Below are 27,805 nucleotides of genomic sequence, written 5' to 3' on the forward strand. Positions count from 1 at the left end.
CCCAGTCCTATCCTGGAGATGCTGGGGAGTGAACTTTGCATTCACAGCATGAGCTCTATCAGTGAGCCAAGACCATTACCTTTGCTCACAGCCAGCCTCACTGCTGCAATGATTGCAGCCAGTCACAGTGTTGGTATAGCTAGCCAGTGGCTTCTCTGTATATAGCGTCGGTTCACAGGCTCTTGTTGTCATAGAAACAAATGGTTTGAGAATAACAGCTGCTTCAGTTGTTTGCATAGAGTATCAGAACTATTAGTCCATTAGATTAGGCAATAAAATTTTAAAATATTTCCTCCTCCGAGGTGCTTGAATACACTGCATTTTTATTTTTTTAAAAAAAGGTTTACACTACAGAAACCACATTCACGAGCTGTACAACTATTCAGATTCTCCATGACAGGTTCATTTATTTATATACTAGGTTAAAAAATACAAATATCTCATTACAAAAAAAGCTTTATCAAACTGTGTACATACAGTAGGTTTTGTCAAAAGCCAACCTGTCAGAATTACTTTATATACATTTGGCTAATATGTGTGACATGCAGAGTAAGAAGAAAACTGTTGCAGGCCAATTTCAGAAGCCTGGGATTATAGACTTTTGACAACAGTCAAATGGGTTTCGCATAATCGGTAAATACATTTCCACATAAACATGAAAGCAGTTTATAAACCAGGATAAGACTTTATTCTGAGCCCCAGCAACTAGAATCAATCGAACTGGCAAGTGAGAGACAATTCCAATGCAGAGGAGATGTGTCATATTACCAGCCCTAATGGAAGCACGGTAACATGAACACAAGAAATCGTTATTTAAGCAGCAATGGCTGGCATCCCATGGTTCCATGCAGCAATGCTCAAGTGCCCCAGCTTGGATGGTAATGCAGATTGCTGCAAGGTTAGTGTGTACATATATGTTCACACCCACACCCACAAATGTTTAACACACACACCTGTTGATACTGAAGGACAGATGAGATTCCAACCTGCAGAAGTGTGCAAAGGCAGACGCTGCCAATCCTTCATTTTTTATTTTTAAAAAGAAGACAACAGTCTCGAGCTCAGGCAGGCTCTTGCTGCTAGGCTGAGCTGAAACTGCTCTGGATGCAGGGTAAGAATTTACAAGAAGAGCAAATTGTCAGAATCCTGCCCATTGAATCCAGCTTTAGGGCTCCTCACCTCCAATACACTTGAAGCTCAAATTGGAACGATGAGACATAAAAATACTTGGGGTAGCATCCAACTAATGCATCCCATCAGCACAAGGATTTCTGTTTGTGCAACAGAACCACCCCGACCCCACAAATCCACTTCAGAGGGTTGTGAGAACTCCTAGAACAGATGGGAGGGGCTGTGGGGGAAGTTCCACTCAAGCAGAAATCCTTATGCTGATGGAGTAAGTTACTACTTAGCGCTGCTTTGGATAACTCCCTTTTCCTTTGGCTGAGCAGTTGATTCAGGCAAGCTTCTGGGCCTAAGAGTTGATTTTTCCATGGGATGCTATTTTCAAGTAGAGCTGCCCATCCAGGTCCACCATGATATTTGCTTGCTGGGATGAGACTGGAGTACTGCAAACACACTGATTAATTTATTTTACACGTAGGGGTTTTAATTCTGGACTTGAAATAGAGAGGGGTTGCATGTTAAGATTCCAGATTTAGCACCAGTCCAACCTAGAACATAAAAACACTTTTGGCAGCCTTTTCCATCAGATGCAGACTTCCTTCAAAGGCTCATCTCAATGGATAGTAAAGTGCACAAAACCACCAAGTAACATCTCCTCCTCCTTCTACCCAGCCACAGTTCATGCCTCCAACACAGAATCATAGAATTGCAGAGCTGGAATGGGACCCTGGGGTCAAATCCCCAGCAATACAGGAATCTCAACTAAAACACCCATAACAGGTGGCCAGCCAACCTCTGCTTTAAAAAAAAAACTCCATGGAAGTCCACCACCTTCTGAGGAAGTCTGTTCCACTGTCGAACATGTACGGTAAAAGTAAAAGATCTTACTTCTGATGCTAAGCTTACAAATGCTAACTTTTTGAGGTTGTTAAGCAGCAAACACCATTGTTTCTGCCCAGGGTACAATTTTAAAGGATTACACATCATTGAACTACGGATACATTTAATTACAGAGCTATATGCAGCAATACTTTTGGTTATCGGTTTACCATTTTCAGAACAGGCACTCTTGACCTTTGGAGAGGGGACTTAATACTAGCAGAAACGGAAACAGTGTCATTTGCTTTTGCACTGATTCCCCACCCCCACCCCCCAACGGTGCTTGTTTTAATAGAAATCAGTAACAGTTTTTCTGAAGTAACCCAGCTAGGATAACTGTTTGGGGGGGTCTCCACTTTTTCCCAGTTGCCCATCTTAGTATACTTTTCCATTAGGCTACATCAAAGTAACATTTGCGCAAGCTAACATAGGTTTGCAAGACGAACATGACATGTTTTCTAAAATTCAAGGAGTTCTTATATATGTAGTGATAGACAACACAATCATCACATGATCCATTCATTTCTTTATATATATAAATAGCACTTCTTTCCCATTTTATACAAGTGGATTTAGACTACAGTCTTAGAAGCTAGTGTGCCATGTAGTGAAGAACCAAAAATGTGCCCAGGTGGTGTCTTTCTGCAGCATCCTCTCACTTCCCCCACCAGCTCAATAGGCAGTTTTAAAATTGGCTCACACATTGAGCCAGGCAAGCAGCTGCAAAAGAAACTTAAAAGACCCCAAGCAGCTGCATGTGCCATTCTCCCCCATGCATGCACATAGCTTTGTAGGACTGCAGGCTTAGTCAGATGTTCTCAGGCTCTCCAAAAGGTTAACGTTTTCTATCTGAGACGCTGGAGCCGAATTAGAGGCGAGATGTCATGGTCGACATGATTATGTGTCACTTATTCTAAGACATTTGTATGAAGATTACTGACACTACTACAAATACACAGATACTGCCACACAAAATAGATGAGAACAAATAGTAAATACATCTTTCATCTCATGGCACATCTAGCAGGATAACACTGTCTGGTTGGTTTAACGGTCAGTTGTGATTATGCTTGATTGAATATTTTCCTTTCTGTAGCTGAGAAATATACAGTTTGGATTTGCTTCCATCAGGCCTCTTAAACCACACTTCATCATGGTTAATTGTTGTAATTATGGCACTGAAAAGAAAGGAGGGGGGAATCAGGAGCACATTAGTGTCCATATAAAACTACAGGATCACCTTAAACTGCACTGCCATTTATAAACGGTACTGTAATTATTGGTAATAGAACACACAAGCATTATAACAAGTGCCTCATTAAATTAAGGATAGTTAATAAAATACAGGAACACTGATATTGGAAGTGTACTAAACATTACTACGTCTGTTTACCAACCGTTCACATCTTTAATAGCCGCCCTTTGTTAAGGAAGGGAAAGAGAGAGACAGGCACGTGCGCAGGCTTAACAGCAGAGTGACTAGCTGGCAATGATGTAGCTACAGCAGCGCTCTATAGGATGCTGAAGTCAGTATCCTATAGTACAGTTTGCTTTTGTACAGGTGGAGACCATTCTGAGCATGTCCAATTGATGTGCGGCTGTCGACACGTCAGTCCTTTTGGACCGTGAAGAGGGCGTAACGGGGGCAGGGAGTAACGGGGCGGAGCATAATGGGCTGGCTTACAAACAGTGACAAATGCAGGGACCAGGAATGGAATCCCTGTGCAAAACGGCTGCCATCTGTATAGTATGTTTTACAATGCCTATCAGTAGGAATCCTACAATAACATCTAGCTATTGTAAGTAACACTGATGGAAGCTTGATTTGTTGTGGGATTGCTACTGATAGGCATAATAAGGTACCCTATATGAAAGCATACTATTACTATAGGATACAAAAGTCACCTCTGCGGGTGCTACTGTAGCTACATCGTTGCCAGCTAGTCATTCTGCTGTTGACTCCATGTTGACAAAAGTTCTCACTGAGTGATGCATAGGCAAGCTTCTCTAGTCCTGCTGTGATTTAACTCATTTCTCTCTATATATTTATAAATTAATGTTCATATTGACTGTATGTACGAGGCATAGGCAAACTCCGGCCCTCCAGATGTTTGGGACTACAATTCCCATCATCCCTGACCACTGGTCCTGTTAGCTAGGGATGATGGGAATTGTAGTCCCAAACATCTGGAGGGCTGGAGTTTGCCTATGCCTGGTACGTACTATGTACTTTCCCCATACAAGAACATCATTCAGTATATAATATAAATTTATTCACAGACTTGAGTGTTGTGGGGTCTGCTTTGTTTATTCTTTTAACTAAAACTCTCGAGATTCCTCCAACCAGAGACAGGTTCACTAGGTGAATCCTGCCTGCTATCTTTACCTTACAGGGCATTCATCTTTCCTATCGATACATATCGCTTGTCCACGTCCGTACCACTCCCCATTATAATACAGCCTTCCATCTTCAGATCTTGCATTGTGTACATGTTTTTCCAACTTGACAGGGGCTGAAAGAATCAGTGCAGACAAAACAGAACAGGAGATTTAAGAAGGCAATTTCTGTCTACCTCATTTCTACTCTGAGTTTGCCTTTTTGCTTGGAACGCCTCCCACAACTATAGAACAGGAATGGGGAGCCTCAGCCGCAGGGACTGAATGCTCCCCCCCAGGCCTTTCCCTCTGGCCCTGGAGCCTTTCCAGCCATTCCCCATTTCCACAAACTACACCCATAACTGGCTCTGCATTGCACCCTACTTGAGTATTTTTGCCAGGTTAGAATGTCCTTGAACTCTGATAATGCTCTTAAATGCCTGAAGGATGAAGAGGTTTGCGTGAGTAGATCAGTACTTGGTGCTTCACCAACTTTTGCTTCTACCACCCCCACCCCCCAGTCACTGCCATGTGGCCCTTGGAAGGTTTCCTACAAGGTTCTCCACTCCCTACTACAGAAAGGATCCACTTAAGTTCTCCAAAGGGACAGAAAGTCTTTCCAAACCACACAAGACAAAAAATAGTGTCTTGCTGCCTAATCCGTACACAATTAAGAACTCCCCATAGTAAACTCTTAGCATCTGTGGCTGAGAAATCCTGAGCTATTATAGAGGCAAGGATTGAACAAGCATAAAGCAGATTGTCCTTACGTTCTGTTTTCACTCTATGTGGCCCCAAAGTAGCCATTGCCTGAAATAAAAAAATGGTAAGTTAGTCATCATTTCGGCAAATCAACTTAGGAGCTTTGCTTTAAAGAGCATCCCTCTTGAAACCTAAGCCATGCCCATTCATATCAGCCATTTTCTTTAAAAGAAAAAGGAATACAGAGAGCAACATTCAACGATACCTTTCTTATTGTGGTCCAGTCTTCAAGTATATCAAGATCTTGCAGCATGTACACTATATAGGGTCGTTAATATGTTAAGGGACTTGCACATTTCCAAAGAGGGTCCAGTTGTTTTTTCTTGTTTTTTAAAAAGGTTCTAGCAGATCACTTTGAAGTATGATTGGTATAATGCAACTAAAATCTGTGCCAAGGCAGACCCCAAGGGCAGGGCATACACATTTTTTGTGTATGCCTTGGAGCGCCGACACAAATTTATCAGAGAAGCAGCATTGCTTCATTTCCTTGTTTTCAAAAGGGCTCCTTGTGTGGCTACACATCCTTTTGGGTTCTAAAGAATGAAAAGTTGTGGTTGTGGCAGGTTCCTCTGCATACATGCGCAGAAAAACAAAGGCATCTCATTACAACTGTTGCCAAAATTTCTGCAAACTCTTAGGCTTTTTAAAAAAGTTGTGGGGGTTGGAGAATAGGAATGCTGGGTTATCACTAGATGGATATTTTATGCTGTGCCACCTGCCATCTTCTCTTTAATAATCCACATTATAACCAGGAGGGTGATATCCAACATTATTCATAATCAGACTAGAGCCACTGAAAGCAGTGGAACCCAGTCCACTCATTTTAATGGGTCTACACTGAGTATGACTTAGCTTTTGAGCATCATCCTGTTACTATAACCATACCACATACTGTGCAAAAAAAAAGAGTGACAATCCAATGGACAGACCAGCTCTTAGTCTCCAAGAAAAATATTGTTCTAAATTCTCAGCTTTCAAACCATTGTCTTGTGTTTCACCCCACTTAGTTTCTTAATGAAAGTTTTATGAAGTGTTAACAACCAGCAGCACTGTAATTCAGTGAATATTATATCCAGTTGGCAACCATGAAAAGGATATCTGATACAACAACCGGTTTCTTCTTATCGGGACTGAAGGGATCCTTCCTCTTTTTCCTAGACTGAAGTTCATCATTCCATAACTCTGAGGAAATGTAAGAACGTGGCAGTTAAAATAATTTTCTTCACATAGCACACAGGTCTCCAAGCTCATCTATACATACAATTGATAAGCAAGCTGTGCTGCTTAGGAACTGGAACTGCCACTTACACTGACTATCCCGTCTTATTAACATTTAGAAAAGATTTTTCTTTATGGCGTTAGGCCGGGAGAGACAGACGGACAGAGAGACAGAGAGAGACCCTTGCATTTGAGTGTTATAAACCATGCCTGTGACCAACTCCAACTTGACACAAGTATTTGGTCACTTCATGTACACTCTTCCTTTCCATTTCTGTGCAGCTACCTTTATGTTATGGGCTGGCTGAGTCAAGACAATGCAGGTGGAGGACTGCCCAAGGTGCCAGAAGAAGGCTGCAGTGGAATATGGGAGCCACTGCTGGCAGTGTGCTAGCAATGACCCCAGAGGATGGAGTTTCCCCCCAACCTGCCCTTCCATCTCATTTGCCCCCGTGATGAGAGCCGAAAGTCCCACCTCTCTCTCTCCAAGGTAGTCACAACTTCTCTCTGACACGCCCATGATGCTCATTGCATCGCCCACCCCAGAGCCGCCAGTTACTGGGAGTAGCTCTGCCTACCCAGAAGGGGATGTTTCACTGGTCCCAGCCACCTCTCAGGAGGCAGAGACACTTCCCTTATCACCTAGGTCCAGGAGAAGCCAAACAACAGTAATAAATAATAATAATAATTTATTATTTATACCCCGCCCATCTGGCTGGGTTTCCCCAGCCACTCTGGGCAGCTTCCAACAGAATATTAGAAACATGGTAAAACATCAAACATAAAAAACTTCCCTAAACAGGGCTGCCTTCAGATGTCTTCTAAAAGTTAGATAGTTGTTCATTTCCTTGACATCTGATGGGAGGGCGTTCCACAGGGCAGGTGCCACTATTGAGAAGGCCCTCTGCCTGGTTCCCTGTAACCTCACTTCTCGCAGTGAGGGAACCGCCAGAAGGCCCTCGGAGCTGGACATCAGTGTCCGGGCTGAATGATGGGGGTGGAGGCGCCCCTTCAGGTATACTGGGCCGAGGCCAGAGAACAGCAAGAGAACAGTAGATTCCACACACAATGTGTAGTGAGAGATTTCAGAAATGCTTACTGCCCTAAGATGGGCCCACCCCATTCCTATATATAGGATAGCAAAAGGTGTGTGACAGTGTAGGATCAACGTCTAAAACTTTGGTAGTTAGAGTACCTGCCTTTCATATAGCTGTGTTTAGGATTGCCTGAAGTGCCTTAAACCAGTAATCTGCATATGTGCAGCGGTAATCTCTACATTAAAGCCTTTGGAAAGAATCTTTCTCCAAGTCTTTGTCGTCAAGAACTAGGAGTCAGGACACTCCACCAGCTCTTAGTTACCTGAGGTAATGTCAATGCTATGTCGGTCTTCTTCAAGTCGTCTGATTTTCTCTTCCAGTTCACTTTGAACTGTGTCATACAACAAGAGCTTTTCACTCTGAAAGGAAAAGTTAACAATGTAGTCAAACATTAGCCAACGAAAAGCAGCCAACACATCATCTTCTACTGGATTGGGGCACTCAAGAGCAACGGAAGAAGCTTCCAACAAAGAGACCTGATGTATAAGAACCGTTCTCTCGCTGGGTTCAGAGTGCCAGAAGCAATGCAAAAAGACTGTCTTCTGATGTTGAGAAAGGTAGTCTCAGGTGCGTGAGGCAGATGCAATAGTGCACAGAAGGGTTAACATCCTGCAGAACATTCAAGTGGGTGCATGACATAACAAAAGCGAGGGGTTAAAAGGGGTTTTCCTCTTCCAAGAAGTGTTTTGAATCTACAAAGCACCAAGCCTAGACTGATAAATGTGAAGGGCTTTACCCATATTTTCCAAACAGTGGGGAATTATATAAACGCAAGAAAATAAGCACACTAGTCTTAAAAAAGGAGAAACCCAAAACCTCATTTTCCTTCTAAATATGTTATGATCTGTATGTAGCAAAGGGCTCAGGACAAGCAACCTGTAGGAACACATGGGAGAATTTCAAGTCATCTGGGGGGGAAGTACAGTGGTACCTTGGTTCTCAAACGTCTTGGTACTCAAACACCTTGATTCTCAAACGCCGAAAACCCAGAAGTAAGTGTTCTGGTTTTGGAACGTTTTTCGGAAACCGAACGTCCGATGCGGCTGTTGGCTATTGTTTCCGGGGCGCCTGCACCAAACAGAAGCTGCCAAACGGACTTACGGAACGGATTAAGTTGGGCACTTTTGTTTTTGCTATTTATTTTGCGTTTTTGTTTTTGAGGCTTTTTCGGTTAATTTGTTTTTGTGATTGTGTGGAACACAATTCAGCTACTGATTGATTGTGTGACTGCGGAAATGGATAAAAGCCCCCCATGCAAACAATGACTATCATCAGTGCAGGTAAGAAAAAAATCATAATTTTAATTTTTATCACCTACAATACTGTCTTATTTATTTTATAGTACAGTACACTGATTATTGCTTTCATTTTATGGATCAATGGTCTTGTTAGATAGTAACATTAATGTTAAATTGCTGTTTTCAGGGTTGTGTTTAAAAGTCTGGAACGGATTAATCGGTTTTGCATTACTTTCTATGGGAAAGTGCGCCTTGCTTTTGGAACGCTTTGGCTTTGGAACGGACTTCCGGAATGGATTAAGTTTGAGAACCAAGGTGCCACTGTAAAAGAAGCAATGCAGCTGGAATACAAAGACTATGCAACTAGTCCTGTGTGCTTGGAGATGCTTTAAGAAATTTCAGCTCGTGTATCCCTGCAAAAGTAGCCTCCCTTCCTTCCCCACTGGCCACACAGTATATCATGTTTGGAACCTATTGCAGGGGGGCTATCAATATGTAGCCGCCTTATATTCAAAATCAAGAATCCCAAATGGTGCAATCAAACCCTTCAGCATGAACTAGATCTTTGGATTCTGATCATTCTGAGGGAACTCAGGGTGGATTATGCAAATTAAAAACAGATATTTTGATTTATTTCTCAAAAAAAAGTTGGAAACAATATGGTTTAAACTGAATTCTGAATTTAAAACATGTAATGTCTACACTTATTCAGGTAACTCACAATTATGTGCATTTAACTTCTGCTCATTCATCTTCAGTAAAAAATAAAAATAAAATTAAAAAGGGGGCAAAAAACTTTGCCAATCCCACCCACCACTGCACCCAGTTATTGTTTTAACAGGAATGGGATTTTAACTTGGGTGGGTACTGTTTTATTGGGGGGGGCGTTGTTTTAAATTGTTGTTAAATGTTATATGTTAATTTGGATTTTTGTATTTGTATTTGAGTTGGGGTATCGTTTAGGGGCTTTTGCTGGGGAGTGTATCGTTTATACATTAGTATTGTTGTGCATACATTAGTATTGTTAATTATTTTGATTATTTTGATTATGTATTTTGTGCTTTGTATATTGTAACTTTGTGTTGTGAAACGCCCCAAGACCTATGAGTATAGGGAAGTATACAAATTTTAAGGATAATAACAATAACGTGTCCTTTGACCAGTCACTGTCTCTCAGCCTAACCTACCTCACAGGGTTGTTGTGAGAATAAAATAGAGAAGAAGAAACTGGTACAGCACCTTAGCACTTTGGAAACACCAGTCCATCCTAGGATATCTTGATGCAGAAACAAGCTTCCATGCAAACAATGGATATGGGCACATTTCTGTCATACAAGCCTCTTTGAACCAGTTGATAGGGTGTGTGTGTGTGTGTGTACATATATACATGTATACATGTATATGTATATGTATATGTATATGTATATGTATATGTATACGTATATACACACAGAGAGAGAGAGAGATGGGAATTCCTACCAAAGGCCACAAGGTATTTCATTAAATTAGCTGCACAGGACTAGTTCTGGATCAGAACTATTGTGTTTGACCTTCCACATACTATTGGGAAACCATGTACAAGTGCATTACTTGCAAGTGGAACATGCAACAAAATGCCGCAGCGCATCACCACCTTTAACAAGAGTGTTGCTGTTGAGAGTCCCAGCCACACAGCACATCCTCTGGAATACAAGGGCTGAAGGAGGGCACTTTTACTAGTCATCTGTTGCCACACCCCTTGTTCTTCCCAAGTGGCATTCAGCATTCTCAGTCCTCACTGTACTGTTTTGGCCCTTCAGAGTGTTTGTGTAATTATCTCCACCATCCTCAGGGTTTCCATAAGCACACTCATACTTCCCTCTTGGCTCCATTTCTGTTGACACTCACCATCTGAGTTTGCTATTAAAGGGGAGTGATTATTGCATTTCTTATTGTGGGAAACTACGAAAAAGCAGGGCATTAATTTTTGTCTCACAAAGAAACACTGTATTGTCCAGGTGCGCTATATAGCACCTGGTACTTCTGGAAAGCACTGCAGCCAGGATCCAAAGAGCTGCAAGGTTCATGCAAGGCTTTAATGTTGACCCAGTGGAATTTTTAATCCTGTTCATTTTGCTTGAATCAGGCCTTAGTGTTTTTAACTGTTTACAGGAAGAGCCTTTAACAATTACAGCTGGTGTTTTCAGGCATAGATGGATCTACAGAGCTACATGACCAACGTTTTTGTGATCATGCTCTCAATGTAGAATGAAGTCTCAATGTAGAATGAAGTCTCTTCTTCACTGCAAACTAATGTTTTGATTATTAGAGTAACCAGTTAGTATGCCTATGTTTTTCAGGGGAAAAGCCAGAAACTACAGAACTGTGAGCCTGAATTGAATCATCCCACCCAGAGCTCATTCAAAGATTTTCAGTGCCTCTCAATGATTTTTAGTACTGCATGAACCTTCTTCTGAATCAAAACAACGTCTGAGTTCTTGGTTTCCCCTCCAGGCAGCAGAAATACGCCACATATCGCAGAAAAGTTCTTTGAAAATGACACCACACACAAGAGATGCAGTCAAAAATGTGGTTCAGGTAGCATCGCAGAACTGAAACAAATCACATGGCAGTGACCTGACCTAGCAACCACTTGTTTATGCAAACTTGAAACATACATAACTTAGCTGAAGTAATTTGCTTCATTTTGTGTTCCCAGTGTACCCCTCAGGTGGCACGCTGGTTTCCTTTTGAGATTAAGATTTTACACGGCTGATTAGACATGCTACCAAGAGCTTCAACATGATTTTCAAGAAAGCCCAGTAATTAAAATCATTGTTCTCTTTACTGTGGATGGAAATGCTGTAATATTCTACGTTCGAAAATAACTTGTCAGCTGCACAACCTGATTGTGTGCATGTTTCTCCAGAAGCAAGCCCCAACAGTTACAGACAAATGAAAACTCTCTTCAGCTATGAACGGTACCTCACAGTGCTGGCGGGAAGCTTGGATTTCACATTCATATTTGTTTTTCACGGACTCTAAACAGAGCTCTCTGTAGATACCTACAAAAAAGCATTTTTTTTGTTTAAACCTTCTGTGGGAGAGGCAAAATAGGGCCTACAGGCCTCATTTACCCTACCAATGCATTTCCCCATAAGCTGCAACTTACCAAACCCTAAGGAATGGGGCATTTTAAACAGCGGTGAAATCCCAATCGTGCCTGGCCCTCATGAATTCTCCACAAGTGAATTCTAAATTCCCCATCAGTAAAAGGCCCCTTTTCAGTTCAACCCATTCAAGCCAAGGACAAGGCTCTCTTTACTCCACTGCCCATCCTGTGCCCAGTAAACACACAAAAAAATTCCCCTCATGTGCCCTTTTCACATTCCCCCTTCCAAAACACATCAGGGCTGTGACACCGGGAAAACGGGCTAGAAATAAAGCTGCTTGTACTTTCTTTTTCCTAGCTCTGAGTGCGGCCCGTTTGCTCCTCTGCTCCTCTTGATTCTTCAATATTAAATGTGGTAAAAGCTTGATGAGATATTAACTGCCCACTTTCTATCTTGGATGTGGGCATAGAAGTGTATGGGAAAGCAGCTAAAGTGCTCCCCGGTTCCCTCATGTATCCAGGCTTTGCTATTGTTTGCTTCCTATGCTAGCGGGAAAAGGGGTGGGAGGAAGAGAGGAGAGCCTAACTCTGCTGTCAGGAAACTGCCATCAGTGCCGGAGGGAGAGAGCAAAATCCAGAGGGATTCCAGAGAGCATCCCGGGATTGGGAGAGGCAGCCCATCTTCTGGGGAACAGAATCAGCGTAGCACCAGTGGAGAAGGGGGGCAGATGGGGGAAGCGGCAAGGCGGTCCCATGACTCCTTGCCGGGGACCAGCAGGGAGAGTAGGGGTCCTCCGCTGCCTACGCCCTCCTTGCGCAGAAGGCTTTCGCGCAGAGAGAGTAGGAGGAGACTAGGCGTCAAAGAGCTTCTTTGCTGGAAGAAGTTTAAGAAACCCCCACTGACGGATTCTGCCAGCGATTGAGACAGCCACGGGTGAGTGGCTGTCTGGACAGAAAAGGTTCACTCAGGCAACCCAGCCAGGTGTTTGCACCGGCTTACGCACGAGCAACCCCTAGAACCATTACAGCAATCCGTCAGTCCCTGACGTTGCTCGTGCGCAGCCCCGGAGAGGCAGCACGATGAGCCAAACAGGGCCGGCCGGAGAGACAGAGCAAGAAGCCATGGTGCGAGGTCTGGTCGAGAGGAACCGAGACCTGGAGGCGCATGTCGCTACCCTGTCTGCGTGGCTGGAGGAGAGACGGGCTCAGGATGCACAGGTCAGAGCCACCCCGATAGGGAGGAAGGTCCCGGGGCTGGTACACAAGTTTGGTGGAAAGCCCCAAGACTACAATGCCTTCCGAACGGAAATTCAATACGCTTTGGAATTGCAGAAAAATGACTTTGCGGATGACGGGGAGAGGGTGGCTTACATTGTTGGACATCTGCAGGATGGGGCGCGTGAATGGATCAGGCCCCTAATGGCGATGCAGAATGATGCATTGAAAGATCTTAAGAAATTCTACCAGGCAATGGACGCAATGTTCTCCAGTGAGGTGGAGCAAAGCGTGACACGGAGGGAGCAAGCAGGGGAGCCTGTCCGTCAGAAACTACTGGACGCGTTTTGCGATGTTAGTCCACAAGCTCAGGTGGGATCTGGACTCTGAACCAGTACAAATGTTGTTTGAAGCGGGTTTGGCCCCCGAAGTGAAAGACGAGTTGTCTCGAGCGCCCCGCCCGCGGTCGATGGATGAACTCACAAAGACTGTGATTGTGATCGGTGTACGCCAGGAAGCGCGGGCTCAGGAGAAGCGGGAGATAAGGGTGGAACGTTTCCATGACAACCGCATTCCGGAGATGCCGAGGGAGCCTTCCCAGGCGGCGGAGCCGATGGAATTGAAGTAGCGCACGCGTGAAGTTTCAAACGCTGGTGAAGGTCGGAAAAGGGAGGGGAAGGAGTGGGAAAACTACCAAGAAATGTTTCCTCTGTCAGCGACTGGGACATGTCGCAAAGGTCTGCCCTCAACGAAAAGCCTGGCAAGGCATGATGGGGGCTGCAGGCCACAACGAGAAGGGGGAGGAAGGGCCGGTGCAGGGAAACGACAATGCCTGGCTGCCAACCAGCAGGGGCAGCAGCCAGGCCAGCAACCAATAGAAGTGCCCCAGCCTGACCCTCCCAAGGCAGCTATAGCCATAGAGGTGGTGCTAGAACTCCCAAACGGGCACCCCATCAAGGTGGAGGGGCTGCTAGATTCTGGCAGCTCGTGTAATTTCTTCAGCAGAGACTTCGCTCTGGAGCACCAGGTCCACCTGTTGCCACTAGATTTTCCCTTGCAGGTGACCACCATCGATGGCAGGGAACTCCTGGGAGGGGAAGTGACACACCAGACACCGCCAATGCGAATGAGGGTCTCCAGGCACACAGAAACCATTGCCTTTCACGTGGCCACGCTGGCAGGACCCCCAATAATACTGGGAATGAGCTGGCTGGCAATACATGACCCATTGGTGTCATGGCATCAGCGGCCGGTCACCTTTGGGTCAGCTTACTGCTTAGAACACTGTCTAGGAGGGCAGGAACCAAGAATGACTGTGGCCAGGGTGGCTGGGGTGACCCTGGAGCAAAAAAGGGAGGTGCCACCACAATATGCTGATTTGAAGGAGGTCTTCAGCGAGAGGGAGGCAGACAGACTGCCCCCCCAGGCCATTTGACTGCCAAATCAACCTGCTTCCAGGGGCTCAGTTACCGGTGGGTAAGATGTATGCCATGTCCGACTGGGAGATGCAGGAGTTGCGGCAGTTTATTGACAAGAACCTGAAGAGAAGTTTCATAAGGGACTCAAAGGCGGTGGGGGGCAGTCCAGTCTTCTTTGTGGACAAAAAAGAGACTAATCAGCCCAGATTAGTCGTGGATTACAGGGCTCTAAACCTGGTGTCAGAACCCGTGACTTTCCCAATGCCCAGAATTGACGATATTTTGACACATGTGAGGAAGGGGAAGATTTTTACCAAGCTGGACCTCAGGGGAGCATACAATCTGATTAGGATAAGGGAGGGGGACGAATGGAAAACGACCATCTTCACCCCCCTGGGGGCTTTTGAGTACTTAGTCATGCCATTTGGATTACAATCGGGGTCCGCCTGCTTTCAAGCCTTCATGCACCATGTGTTGGGGCCCCTGCTGTACAAGAATTGCGTAGCCTTTTTGGATGACATCTTAATCTATTCGGACAATGAAAAGCAACACGTCAGAGACGTCAGGGAGGTGCTACAGAGATTGAAGAAGCATCAGTTGTGGGTCAAGCTGGAAAAATGCCAATTCCACGCCAGGGAGGTCGAGTTCCTGGGGTACAGGTTGTCAGACAAAGGACTAGCCATGGATCCGGGCAAAGTGAAGGCAGTGCTGGAATGGAAAGCCCCCAAAAACAGAAAGGATGTGCAGAGGTTCCTAGGCTTCAGCAACTTCTACAGGAAGTTCATAAAGAACTTCGCTCACTTGACAGCGCCCATAACGGATTGTCTTAGTAGCAAAAAGAAGTTCGTGTGGACAGAGGATGCGCAGCAATCCTTTGAAAAACTGAAGAAGGTGTTCGCCTCGGAAGAGCAGCTCCTGCACGTGGATCCAGAGAAGCCCATGAGACTGGAGACGGACGCATCCGACCGCACGATTGGAGCGGTCCTTTTGCAGCCCGGGGCCAAGCAGAACTGGAGGCCGTGTGTCTTTTTCTCTAGGAAGCTGAGCAAGTTGGAGCAAAACTACACGGTGTATGACCGAGAACTGCTTGCGATCTATGCGGCATTTCGGCAATGGAGACATTTATTGATGGGGTGCGGCACAAGATCCAGGTCCGAACTGACCACAAGAACTTGGAATACTGGCGGACCGCGCGAGTGCTCAACCAGAGACAGATCAGATGGTCCCAGTAGTTCGCCAAGTTTTTCTTCGAGATACGATACGTGCCGGGAGAGGAAAACGTAAGGGCAGATGCTCTCTCCCGGAAACCGGAGTACATGGAAGGAGAGGGGCTACCAGAGACCAGGCACGTGTTCCCCGAGGACCGGTGGGTGTGTGGGGGAGCGTTGGTTGGGAAACGAGAACTGGCAGGGCTCACCAGAGATGATGAGTTTGCTCAGACAAAAATCAGGGAACTCAGGGATGGAAAGGAAGTCAATGGAGGGTTTGAGGAAAAGGAAGGGCTACTGTACTATAAGGGGGCGCTGTATGTACCAGGGGAGACTTTGAGGGGGAAGGTACTTAGACAACTCCATGACAACCCAACAGCTGGGCACTTTGGACAGCACAAGACCATGCTACTTGTCAACAGGCAGTTCTGGTGGCCAAAGGTGAGGGAAGACGTACGAGAATATGAACGAGGGTGCGACCGATGCCAGAGGGCAAAGGGGGAAAGGGCTGCCCCTGCGGGGCTACTGGAACCCTTACCTACACCGGAAAGGCCCTGGGAGGTGGTGTCCATTGATTTTATGACAGATCTGCCCAAGTCAAGGGGAAAGACAGCGGTCATGGTAGTGGTCGATCTACTGACTAAAATGTGCCATTTCGTAGCTTGCTCGCATGCAGCAACAGCAGAGGAGACAGCCAGGCTGTTTGTGGATCACATTTTTAGACTGCATGGGGCTCCACTGAGGGTAATCTCGGATTGCGGGAAACAATTTACTTCCCGGTTCTGGCAGAGACTCATGAGCTTGCTACAGGTCGAGGTGAGCTTCTTGACGGCGAGGCACCCAGAAACCAATGGACAAACCGAAAGAGTGAACGGTATACTCCAGCAGTACCTACGCTGCTACGTCAATGAGAGACAGAACGATTGGGTAGAGAAATTAGCTTTGGCTGAATTTGCGTACAATAACGCTGAACACGTGTCCACGGGAATGAGCCCTTTCATGGCCAATTACGGGTGTCACCCCAGGGCCTTCCCGGGGAGGGGGGAGGAAGGATGGAGTGTACCTGCAGCTGAGCAATTGGTGGAGGAAATGGAGGCCTTACACCAGCAACTCAGGCTGAACTTGGAGCAGGCCGAGGAAGTTTACAAGAGGCAGGCGGACAGGCACCGTCAGGAGGGGGAGGTCATACGGGTGGGAGACCGCGTGTGGTTGTCATCCCAAGGGTTGCCCCTAAAGGGAGGGTGCAAGAAGTTGCAGCCTAGGCGGCTGGGGCCTTTTGAGGTAATACAGCAGGTTAACCCAGTGGCATTTAAACTCAAGTTGCCTGACAGAATGAAGATACATCCGGTGTTCCATAGGTACCTACTTTCACCTTACAGGGAGGGGCGGGAATTCCCGGGACGGGAGGGAGGGGTTACCACCCACCCACGGGTAGAGGAGAGGGAACACTGTAACAAAGCCACGGAAATACTCGATTCAAGGTGGCGAGGTCGCCAGGTAGAGTACTTGGTAGCTTGGGAGGGGGAACCTAGGTCTGAAAACACTTGGGTCCCTGCTGAATCAATCACTGATGGGTATCTGGTGGAAGAATTCCATGGTTTGTTCCCGGATAAGCCCAAACCATTAGCTAGATTCTGGGAGGAAGAATTTGGAGCCACAGACGACGAAGGGGACTTTGTGGGTTTTCCTGCCTCCGAAGAGGAGGGAGGGGAGGTGTCCGAGGGAGAAGGATCAGACTGGGAGGTGCAATTAGTGGGAAGAAATCCGAGCAGATGGGAGGCTGGTGTTGAATCCTCAGAAGATGATGACAGTTCCTTCAGGGGATTCCCCGCATCGTCGACCGAGGAGAGAGAGGAGGTTGTATCGGAAAATCGCGCCAGGGGTGGGGGTCCTGAGGAGGAGGTGGATGTCAGGGAACTGCCATCAGTGCCGGAGGGAGAGAGCAAAATCCAGAGGGATTCCAGAGAGCGTCCCGGGATTGGGAGAGGCAGCCCATCTTCTGGGGAACAGAATCAGCGTAGCACCAGTGGAGAAGGGGGGCAGATGGGGGAAGCGGCGAGGCGGTCCCATGACTCCTTGCCGGGGACCAGCGGGGAGAGTAGGGGTCCTCCGCTGCCTACGGCCTCCTTACGCAGAAGGCGTTCACGCAGAGAGAGTAGGAGGAGACTAGGCGTCAAAGAGCTTCTTTGCTGGAAGTTTAAGAAACCCCCACTGACGGATTCTACCAGCGATTGAGACAGCCACGGGTGAGTGGCTGTCCGGACAGAAAAGGTTCACTCAGGCAACCCAGCCAGGTGTTTGCACCAGCTTACGCACGAGCAACCCCTAGAACCATTACATCTGCCTTGCTAAAAACCCAGTAAATAAGAGAATGCCTTGGAGGCCAAGCAGATGAGATGAGAGTTTGATTTCATCTACTCTGGGTATTCTTATACGATGCCCTCCTTGAATCTTTCACCAACGAAGACAGAAGTGCCGAAGAGTACAGTGTAGTTAAAAAGGAGCAGATTTAAATGTTTTTGTTGGTATTTTACTTCTACTAACAAGAAGTACCTAGCTGAGTCAAAAACAACCCCTTTGCACATTTACCTGCCACTTTTGTTCGGATTTGCATGTTTTCTTGCAGAGCTGCCAGCGGTTCCAAGTACTCTGGTGCCTTTCCCGCAATGACCTCCTGCAGTTTTGCATCCACTTGGCTTAATCTCTCTTTGTAAAGTCTTAAAAAATGCAGATGAAAGATGGAGTGCATTGCATTAAAGTAGTGTAGAGAATACTGTATATTAACATTACTAAGAATACATTTTCCACAGCCACCAATGGCCAGAACCTAGAAAACCCATTGAACCTGCCAACCTTGCAGAAATTCAGAGGACTTAAAAAAAAAAAAAACTGTACAGAAAAATTATCACTTACACAATGCTTATACAGTGCTGGATCTTTACATTATGCTTCCTGATTTTAGCCCGCACAGATGAAGATCAGACATCCATTTAAGACTGTCTCCTAGTACCCAACACATACATACAGCTATATGAATTGGAACTCTTTGCTAACTAGATATTTACAGTATTTATTCCAAGTCTTAGTCTGGGAAACATGCAGAACAGAACCCTCACTTTTTTTAAAAAAAATGACCAATCCTTTATTGCTATTTTTTAAAATGTTGAAATGCATATCCTGCTCTCAGGGCAGCTAACAATATTAATAACTCAGTAAAAACAGCACAGCAGCTGTAGATAAAACACAATGAAGTATTTTTTCTTTAATGAGGTTGGACTAAGGACTTATTATGGCTTAAACTGGTTTATCACAAGTGAGTGTTGTTTCACAGTAACTGAATGTTTCAAGAGTCCTCACTACGGTGCTAGCAAATACTTCCATTTCAACAACCCAAAGAATTTCACACTCTGCACCAGAAAGTAAAACCATGTTTCCTGATTTGCAGTTTACAGGGCAGCCGTGCACCTAGAGCTGCCACATTCAAATACAAAACAGGACCAGTCTGGCCTTTATTTGAAGCAGAATGTGAAGGAGAGTGGAGTGAAGCATGCACACACTTTCACCTTGTAGCATCCATTGCTACCTAGAGTTTTGTTACTGCCCATATCACTTCCAGAGTTGGAGTCAAGCCTGGTAAACACCGCTTAAAGTGCAGTGGATTGTAGCTATGTAAGGCAAGGGGTGGGGAAGTTGGTTCACTTCTACAGCATGATCCTTGTACCTTGGTTTTCGAACGCCTTGCAACTCGAATGTTTGGGATCCTGAACACCGCAAACCTGGAAGTGAGTGCTCCAGTTTGCGAACGTTCTTTGGAACCTGAACTTCCGACATGGCTTATGCAGCTTCTGACTGAGTGCAGGAAGCTCCTGCAGCTAATCAGAAGCTGCACCTTGGTTTTCGAACACTTTCAGAAGTCGAACGGATTCTGTTAGAGAACCAAGGTACGACTGCATAGAGAAGACCCAATTTCCCCACTTTCTGCTTGAATGGGAGGAGGCATGGGCATAAAATGCAGGTGGCTATGCCATCACAATTAGGATGGCCTTTTAGAATGTCCCACCCCAGCAGAGGGCAAAAGTTGCTTCTCCCTTTGCATATAAGGTCTAGGAAGACAAGGGTGAATTCTTCCATTTCAGATGTACAGCAATATAAAATTCCATGGTAACTACATTGGAAATCTCTACGCATCATTGTATTGATTATCTGTCCCTCACAAGGAGGTCCCAACACAGATCACAACCATGTAAAATACAATAAATATCTAGAAACTTCCCAAAATTTCACCAGCATACATTAATCTTTCAGCATAAACAATCACAACGTTGCTCCACAAACCTTTGGATCAGGGATAGGCAGACTTCAGGCTTGGAGAAGGTCTGTAGTCCATTAGCAGAACATACAGTGGTACCTCGGGTTAAGTACTTAATTCGTTCCGGAGGTCCGTACTTAACCTGAAACTGTTCTTAACCTGAAGCACCACTTTAGCTAATGGGGCCTCCTGCTGCCGCCGCGCTGCCAGAGCCCAATTTCTGTTCTTATCCTGAAGCAAAGTTCTTAACCTGAAGCACTATTTCTGGCTTAGTGGAGTGTGTAACCTGAAGTGTATGTAACCTGATCTGAGGTACCACTGTATGCTTTGCATGCAAAAGACAATCAGTTCAATCCCTGGCAATTCCAGATTGGTCTTGGAAAGACCCTCATTTGAAACCTTGAGATGCCACATCCAGCCAGTGCAGACAGAGGCAGATGTTTTGATGGTCTGATTTCACATACAGCAGCTTCCAGTGCTCCACCTACCTTTTATTTTTACTACAACCCATAATCCATCAACTAGAGACAGGGGCAGAATGGCAGCAGGGGTGGGGAAATACATACTGAGAATTAAGGAAGAGGTCTCAGCCCAGGGATTTGTTTTGATAGCACATCTGAGCTCACAATTCTTTTACCCATAAAGCCTACTCATGCCTTCTCCCAAGCATCCTACACTTCAGCAATCTAATTAAGGAAAAAAGCCTTTCCATTGTAGCTACTGTCACATAATCCCATCAGAGAACCCTGTGAATCTACTGCAATTCACCCAAATTTGTACCAGTAGATCCCAATATATTTTATGCCTTCCCTTGCTTTACCAAATACAAAGCTAACCCAGGATGGTGAGAGGACTAGAATCCAAAGCAAATTCAAACCTGTAGTTTACTTACTGGTCTTTGAGGTCTGTAAATTGTTTTTCAAGATTGGACATCTCATCCAAACACTCCATTCTTCTTCTTTCACAGTCCTCATCGTCCATTTCTGAGAACAGAATTATTCACTTTAAAAATACACAACAGCAACTGGTTTTCCTCCAGTCTATTTTATAGAATTTATACTCAAACAGTTCATTAAAAAAACACACAAAAAGTTAATATTCCAAAGGATGAAGTTTTAAGAGGAATTAATGCTTGGCCATCTTTATTTTTTTCTTGCTGCACAATTCATCTTGGAATATAACCAAACTGGATCATCCATCACTAGTTCAGACTCACTTGAGCGGGCATGTGAAATTGAGATTTATTTATTTTTTTGCCCCAACATGCATCCCTTTACACCTGTTTACACTGAATTGCACGTCATTCTACCGCCCATTCACTGACTTTGGATTTGGAAAGGCCCTTTTGAAGCTCTTCACTATATGGCAAGTACCCTTGCAGTATCACCAGGAGATGTGGTACTGGTTTTATATCAAGGCAATTTAAACTCATCTCTTTTTATATTAATGTGTTTCATGAACGTGTGGATGGCATGCACTGCAGAATTAGAAATAAGGGGGGGGAGGAATCTGTTGCATTCTCTGTCTACATGTTAGGATGATAATCAAGATCATCTTCTTGAAAGCTAAATATATGGACCCAAGGACTGGTAGTTACTGGGTAATGGTTTTTCCACAAGATGGAAAGTAAATGTTCATGACAGGAAAGAGCCTATTCTATTGTGGCACCCTATTTCTGAAATTTGCTCCTGTGAAAGTTGCACCTGACACAACCCTTATTCTCTTTTTCTTATCAGGTATACCCCTTTTTATTTGCTCAGGTCTTTTAAGTTTCTAAGGTTTTATACTAACATTTTATTTTGCTTTATTGTTCTGTGCTTTATTATGGAGGCCTAAATCAGATAGAAAATCTAATAACAGATTTATGACTTTCTGTACTTCAATTATTTCAGGGGAATACACAACGCTTACATGACAAATCAGAGAAGTGATACTTCCTAATTTAAGTAGCAGCTTTAAGCATTACAGCTGCTTCATAAAAGGGCACATATTTTAATAATCCTCTTCACTGCATCCCAACCTATCAGTGTTATTTCCATATTGCACATGGAAGGCTAAGGCTATGATGTCTTTGGACAGTGAGAGTACATTGAGGAAGTGAACTAGAGACAACCTCCTGTTGACATGTTGCTCCTTTTGACACCACAGTGCACCGGCTCTTTTGGAATATTTTACAATAACAATCCTCCAGGATTTTGTTTATGAGTTTGCAGAGTCAATTCTGGGCTGACAAACAATGACCAACAGCAGTATAAATTATAGCATGAGAAAGTCTGTTGTGTACTAACTGGTACACATACATCCCTAAGAATCAATGCATGTCTGTCAACAGTTATCTGTTGACATTATTCTTGGGATGAGAAAAATGAACAAAAGCTTAACTGTTTGTCCAATTCAGAAGCAAGATACTAGCAGGTGGTGCTGTGGTCTAAACCAGAGCATCTTGGGCTTGCCAATCAGAAGGTTGGCGGTTCGAATCCCCGCGACGGGGTGAGCTCTTGTTGCTCGGGCCCAGCTCCTGCCAACCTAGCACTTTGAAAGGATGCCAGTGCAAGTAGATAAATAGGTACCGCTGTGGCAGGAAGATAAATGGCGTTTCCATGTGCTCTGGTTTCCAACACAGTGTTCCGTTGCACCAGAAGCGGTTTAGTCATGCTGGCCATATGACCCGGAAAGCTATCTGTGGACAAACGCCGGCTCCCTCGGCCTGAAAGCAAGATGAGTGCCACAACCGCATAGTTGTCTTTGACTAGACTTAACTGTCCAGGGGTCCTTTACTTTTACCTATACCAGCAATGAATAAAATCTGTGCCAAGAATCTCCTCATGATTTCTGAAATGAAGCTTACCTCTGCCACCATGCTACTTGCTTTGTCATATCAAAAACAGATTTGGTGCTTCCAGAAGTCCCATCCAATCAAAAAACAATGGGGGTGGTGGAGAACAGCACATACTAGTTGGGATTTATTTACCACACTCCACTGAAAGCACAAGTGACAAAAGTGCTCCGTGAAATATTGAAGAGGCCTAAAAAGAATGGCTTTGGACAGGAGACTTCCCCCACCCCAGAAACCCAGGTTAGAATTTGCTCGTCCAAGTAAGTAGTTTAAGTGCTTGACATTTCAACGTATTATGAGTCTGAAATGTGAAGGTTTGATCAATGGGTTGCAACCTATAGCACTGCACTGCAAATAGCACAGGCAAACAGGCTTTCTGGTGTACCTAGGCACCAAGGAGCAAGGAGCTGCATGTAGTCTGCAGGGCACATTAGTGTGTTGGACTAGGACCTGGGAGACCAGGGTTCAAATTTCCACATAGCATGAAGCTTACTGAGTAACCTTGGGCCAGTCGCTGTCTCTCGGCCTAACCTGCCTCACGGGATTGTTGTGAGGATAATATGGAGAGGTGGAGAACCTCCTTGAGCCCCTTGGTGGTGTATAAATGCCTTTTCCTCAACATGTAGCGTACTTGCCCCAAAAGTCTGGCTGCCAATTATTTAGCGCTTTTCTAGGTAGGCTTGCTATTTAAATCCACTGGATCCACTCTGTGTGGTTCAGAGGAAATTTGGCATAATCCCCGCTGGGTTGTTGTTGTTGTTGTTTTTTACTGATACTATACAACACGTCTTCAAAAAGTGAGGATGAATCCTAGCCACTATTAAAATAGTGAAAAGCACTGGGAGTTGTCTGACAGAAAGTCTCCTGGGAAACATAGTTCCCTATTTCCTAGGGTTCGCCCCCCCCCCATATTTGGATTCCAAGTTAGAAAGATTAATACTGTGAAGTCAAATATTTCAAAGTGTGAAATCCTCATGTCAGAACATAAAAAGAGCCCTGCTGGATCAGGCCAAGGGCCTATCTAATCCAGCATCCTGTTCTCACAGGGGCCAACCAAATGCCTCTGGGAAGCCCGCAAGCCTGGGCCTGAATGCAACTGCCAAACTACAGAATAAGGAGATTGTGCTGTGCCAGCTCTTCATCCAGCCTCTTTCTTGCACACTGCACAATGTTAACACTCGGCTTACTCCAGCAAGAAATCCTGATTCGCATTCAGTTTATTTTAAAAGTTTAATGCAACTTCTATTTTGTTGGGATGATCGCTGGATGTGGAGCACATTCCCCACCCGCAGGCAGCCTCAGCCTGCCTGCACGCGTGACCTTGGGGTGCGGAGCACACTCCCCCGCACAGATAAGGCCACAGCTGTCTGAACATCGTGCCCTCTGTCTAAACTTTTGTGGTCACAGTAGTCTGCGGTGTCCTGTCTGTAACCTTTGTCTCTGAGACCTTTGCCTCCTTCGTCATACAAGGAGAAAATGACGCGGTGGAAACAGATGCCAAAATAACTTTGTACCACCCCACGATCTCGAGACTGGAAGATGTGTAAGGGTCACAGCCCAAAATGTATCTGCCTGGGTTTGCATATTGTGTCAAGAAAAGGAGCCTCCACAGAGCTGGCTGGCAGCTTGCATGCAGCCCACCTGTGCGCAGCTCACCTGCATTATCAACTCCTGCCTCATGTCCTTCACTTCACTATTTGAGTTTAAAATAATGTACTACTGTTCCAGAAAGTTTTTTCCCTTAAAAATACCTAGAGGTTCTTACCGTAATACTGTGTTTTCGAACCTGACCAAAACTGAACTCACAAGATCAGCCGGTTTACAGAATGCATGTTACCCTTAAATGTTTTTTTTTTAAGTATTTGAAAGAAGACGGACGAGCACAAGGTTTAGTGTTTTAATGCTCCATATATTGGAGAGGGTTGGTGAGAGAAAAGAGCAAAAAAGCCTGTCCTCTTTGTAATAAAGCATATTACATGTTCACACGCAAACTCTCTCATTTTATGACTTTAACTTTAGCTTTTTTGTGTTGATTTACTTGTACACCACTTCAAGACAATTCTAATTAAGTGGCACATAAATTGGTGAAATAAATAAAATAAATTATATTTTTTCTGGGTTCCAGCCAGAGTTCCATGGGTCATGAGCCTAGAGTAGAGCTACTAGCACATGGCCACTACTGGCTCAAGAGCAGTTTATCCAAGAGAGGCGTCTGGCCACAGAAACTAACAACTGTTTGGCAAATTGAAAATAAAAATGAACGCATCTGATAAAGTGGACTCTGGTCCATGAGAGCTTATGCCTTAACAAATTTATTGTTGTTTTTAAGATGCTACAAGACTATTGGTTTTGCTGCAACTGATGAAAACGTCTGCCTCTCTGAAAATGCCTAGGCAGATCTCCAGTTCTGCCAGGGTAGTGTTCATCAAACACCATTTTAATGGTTGGCTTAATTGCTCTGCCAAGCAATTCACTCCTCAAATGAAGGAAAAGAAACTTACTTCCTCTGTTGCTTTTGTAATGTTGGGATAAGTGAAGGAGGATGTGCACATAAAATGGAGGAAATGCACTACTAGTATAGTTCAGTGAAGAAAAGAAAAGAAATGAGGGTAGGTAAGAGATTTTTGGGGGACGCGGGTGGCGCTGTGGGTAAAACCTCAGTGCCTAGGACTTGCCGATCGCATGGTCGGCGGTTCGAATCCCCGCGGCAGCTTCATCACGCTGGCCACGTGACCCGGAATTGTCTGCGGACAGCGCTGGCTCTCGGCCTCTTAAGCGAGATGAGCACGCAACCCCAGAGTCGGACACGACTGGCCCGTACGGGCAGGGGTACCTTTACCTTTATCTTTTTAAGAGATTTTTATGGCACTATAACAGCTATGCCAAGAATGAAAAGGAGAAACAAGTGCTTTTGAGAGACTTTGCAAATCTCTCCTCCAAGACTTGTGAGGGGCATAATTTTGTGAGCCATGCTAAAATAATTGCAAATCTGTCTTGCACTCAGATTCCTGGTATAGCAACTGTATCTGCGCTGTAGAGAGTTTCATTCTCACTTTTTATGCCTTCTTTTGCAGCATTCCCTTCCCATGCTTCTCTCCAAATACTGTTTGCAAAAATGTAAAGTATTTTATCTTCTCCCATTCCCTCCAAGTCCCCCCCCCCCAAATTCAATCTCAATCTAGCCAGTCAGATCAAACTACTTTTTGCTTCCTTCTCAGGGACCTTAGTTATTCATAGAATTCCCTTGTGTTCTCTATGACTCTACAGATGTTGGAGAGCTCCAGCTGTACCTCTTCACTGAAACTCATTGTATGCCGAACTGTGTGTGTGCATGTGTAGACAATCCATATTCCCAGATTTTAGTGTCCAAGTAGCTACAGGTTGAGATGCTCTCACTTCAGTTTCCCCCTCTCCTCCAACCTGTCCTACACGCACAATGTAGGAAACCTGCCTGGGAGAATATACATACATGCCATTTCCCTTTAAAGATTAGGTACAGCAGATCTGAGCTAGGTCTGGCTTGAGTTTGGCTCTTCTCTGTATGCTTGCCTGTTGTAACACACGAGACAGTAAAAATATGATCTTGATTTCCCTGACCTGGGAGTAAGACCTTAAACTCAAAAGGAGCCAATTCTGAGTAGGCAGAAATAGAATCAAACTGTATAAATGGAGAGGATGCCTGAATGCACCAAACTGAAACTGCGTAAGTTAGTGGTTCTGCAGATGAGTAGTTCAATATCCAGCACTAACATTTAGTCGTTATTTGTTAAGAGCTGGCCTTATTTGCAGATGCATACATCTTTTCTGTTGTTGGGGAACATGTGCAAGTTTTGTGTGTTGCATTTCTGTAGCATTAAGATTTTTCTCTACTTTCTTCATCAGTCTGCCCACACACCTGAGCCCAGACACTCCATTCTGTTTTTCCCTTCCATTACTCTGAATCAATTCTGACCATATATGTTTGTCCTGTCATTTCCTTGCCTCTGCCTAGCCTCATATGCCTCTTCCCTTCCCCTTCTCAGATCAGTCTTATCCGTCTCCTCTATCTAGCTATCTATCTTTCAATAAATAGCCTCCTTCTTGGAAGCTAATGTATCTTAATCTACTCTGGAGCCATCTCCTCACTCATCCATCCACGCCTGCATCTTTATTTTTTATCAGGGTTGCAACATGAAAGGGGGGGAGGACAAGTATGTGTGGGTGGATGTGGGTGTGTAGTGGCTTGCCAAATGCAAGAGAGGACAGGTGGCTCCTGCAACTTTATTGGTTTACAGAAAGGGGGGGCAGGCACCCCTGCTGAACATCAGTAGCGTGCAGGAGCCCTGTTTTTTTTTGGGGGGGGGTTGCCTCCGGAAGGCGCGGGCAAGCAAGAGGGATGCTACGCAGGTCTGCTCGGAAAGGATCTCCACTGAGTTCCACGGGCCCTACTCCCCTGCCAGCATGCACGGGGTTTTGCAGCCCTGGACGAAAGCAAGCATCTTGCCTGCCTATTGTTACCCCGGGCGACGCCTAGGGCGAGCTGCCCTGCCCTCCGCCCCACAGCCAAGGGGGTGCATGGGGGAAGCACCGGGCGGGGGAAGGGGGCGGAGCGGACGGGGGAAGGGGGCGGGTCTGAGTCCTCCTTTTTCCACCCCCCGGCCCAGCCCGAGTGGGCAGGAGAGAGGGCGCCCCGCTGCCTCGCCGGCTTCACCTGAGCTGTCACCCTCCTCGGACACGGACGAGCTCTCGGACTCCTCCTCCTCGGAGCTGCTGCCCTCGTTCTCCCCGTAGTCCACCTCCATCTCGTCGTGGTTGTTCTCCTTCTTCTCCCGCGAGTGGACCGGCATCGCGCCGCCCAGCCCAGCCCGCAGGCGCTCGGCGTCGCTGGCTCCTAGGGACCGGGGGACAACAGCCCTCCCTGGCCGGCCGGCCGCCCGCCTGCCTCCCCAACGCGCCGAAGCTCCGCCTCAGAGAAACCCCGCCATCCACCTTAGCCCCGCACAGCCTCACGCTCCGCTCCGCCGCTCATTGGCCGACAACCCGCCGACGGGCGT

The 27,805-nt window shown here is 45.5% G+C and overlaps 1 protein-coding gene across 1 annotated transcript; it reads right to left on the minus strand.

Annotated features, from left to right (window-relative positions):
* Positions 1-381: 381 nt before the first annotated feature.
* On the minus strand, positions 382-27,783 carry BRMS1L (BRMS1 like transcriptional repressor). The gene is made up of 10 exons (XM_081209873.1): positions 27,463-27,783; positions 20,829-20,919; positions 18,217-18,344; positions 11,660-11,739; positions 7,720-7,816; positions 6,241-6,324; positions 5,348-5,412; positions 5,151-5,190; positions 4,391-4,517; positions 382-3,182 (listed from the first exon to the last, which is right to left on the minus strand). Exons 1-10 carry the CDS (start codon positions 27,596-27,598, stop codon positions 3,059-3,061), a joined length of 972 nt encoding a protein of 323 aa, XP_081065999.1. The 5' UTR covers positions 27,599-27,783; the 3' UTR covers positions 382-3,058.
* Positions 27,784-27,805: the final 22 nt, after the last annotated feature.

The sequence above is a fragment of the Podarcis bocagei genome, assembly GCF_964188305.1.
Source record: "Podarcis bocagei genome assembly, chromosome: 1".
NCBI classification, from domain to species: domain Eukaryota; kingdom Metazoa; phylum Chordata; class Lepidosauria; order Squamata; family Lacertidae; genus Podarcis; species Podarcis bocagei.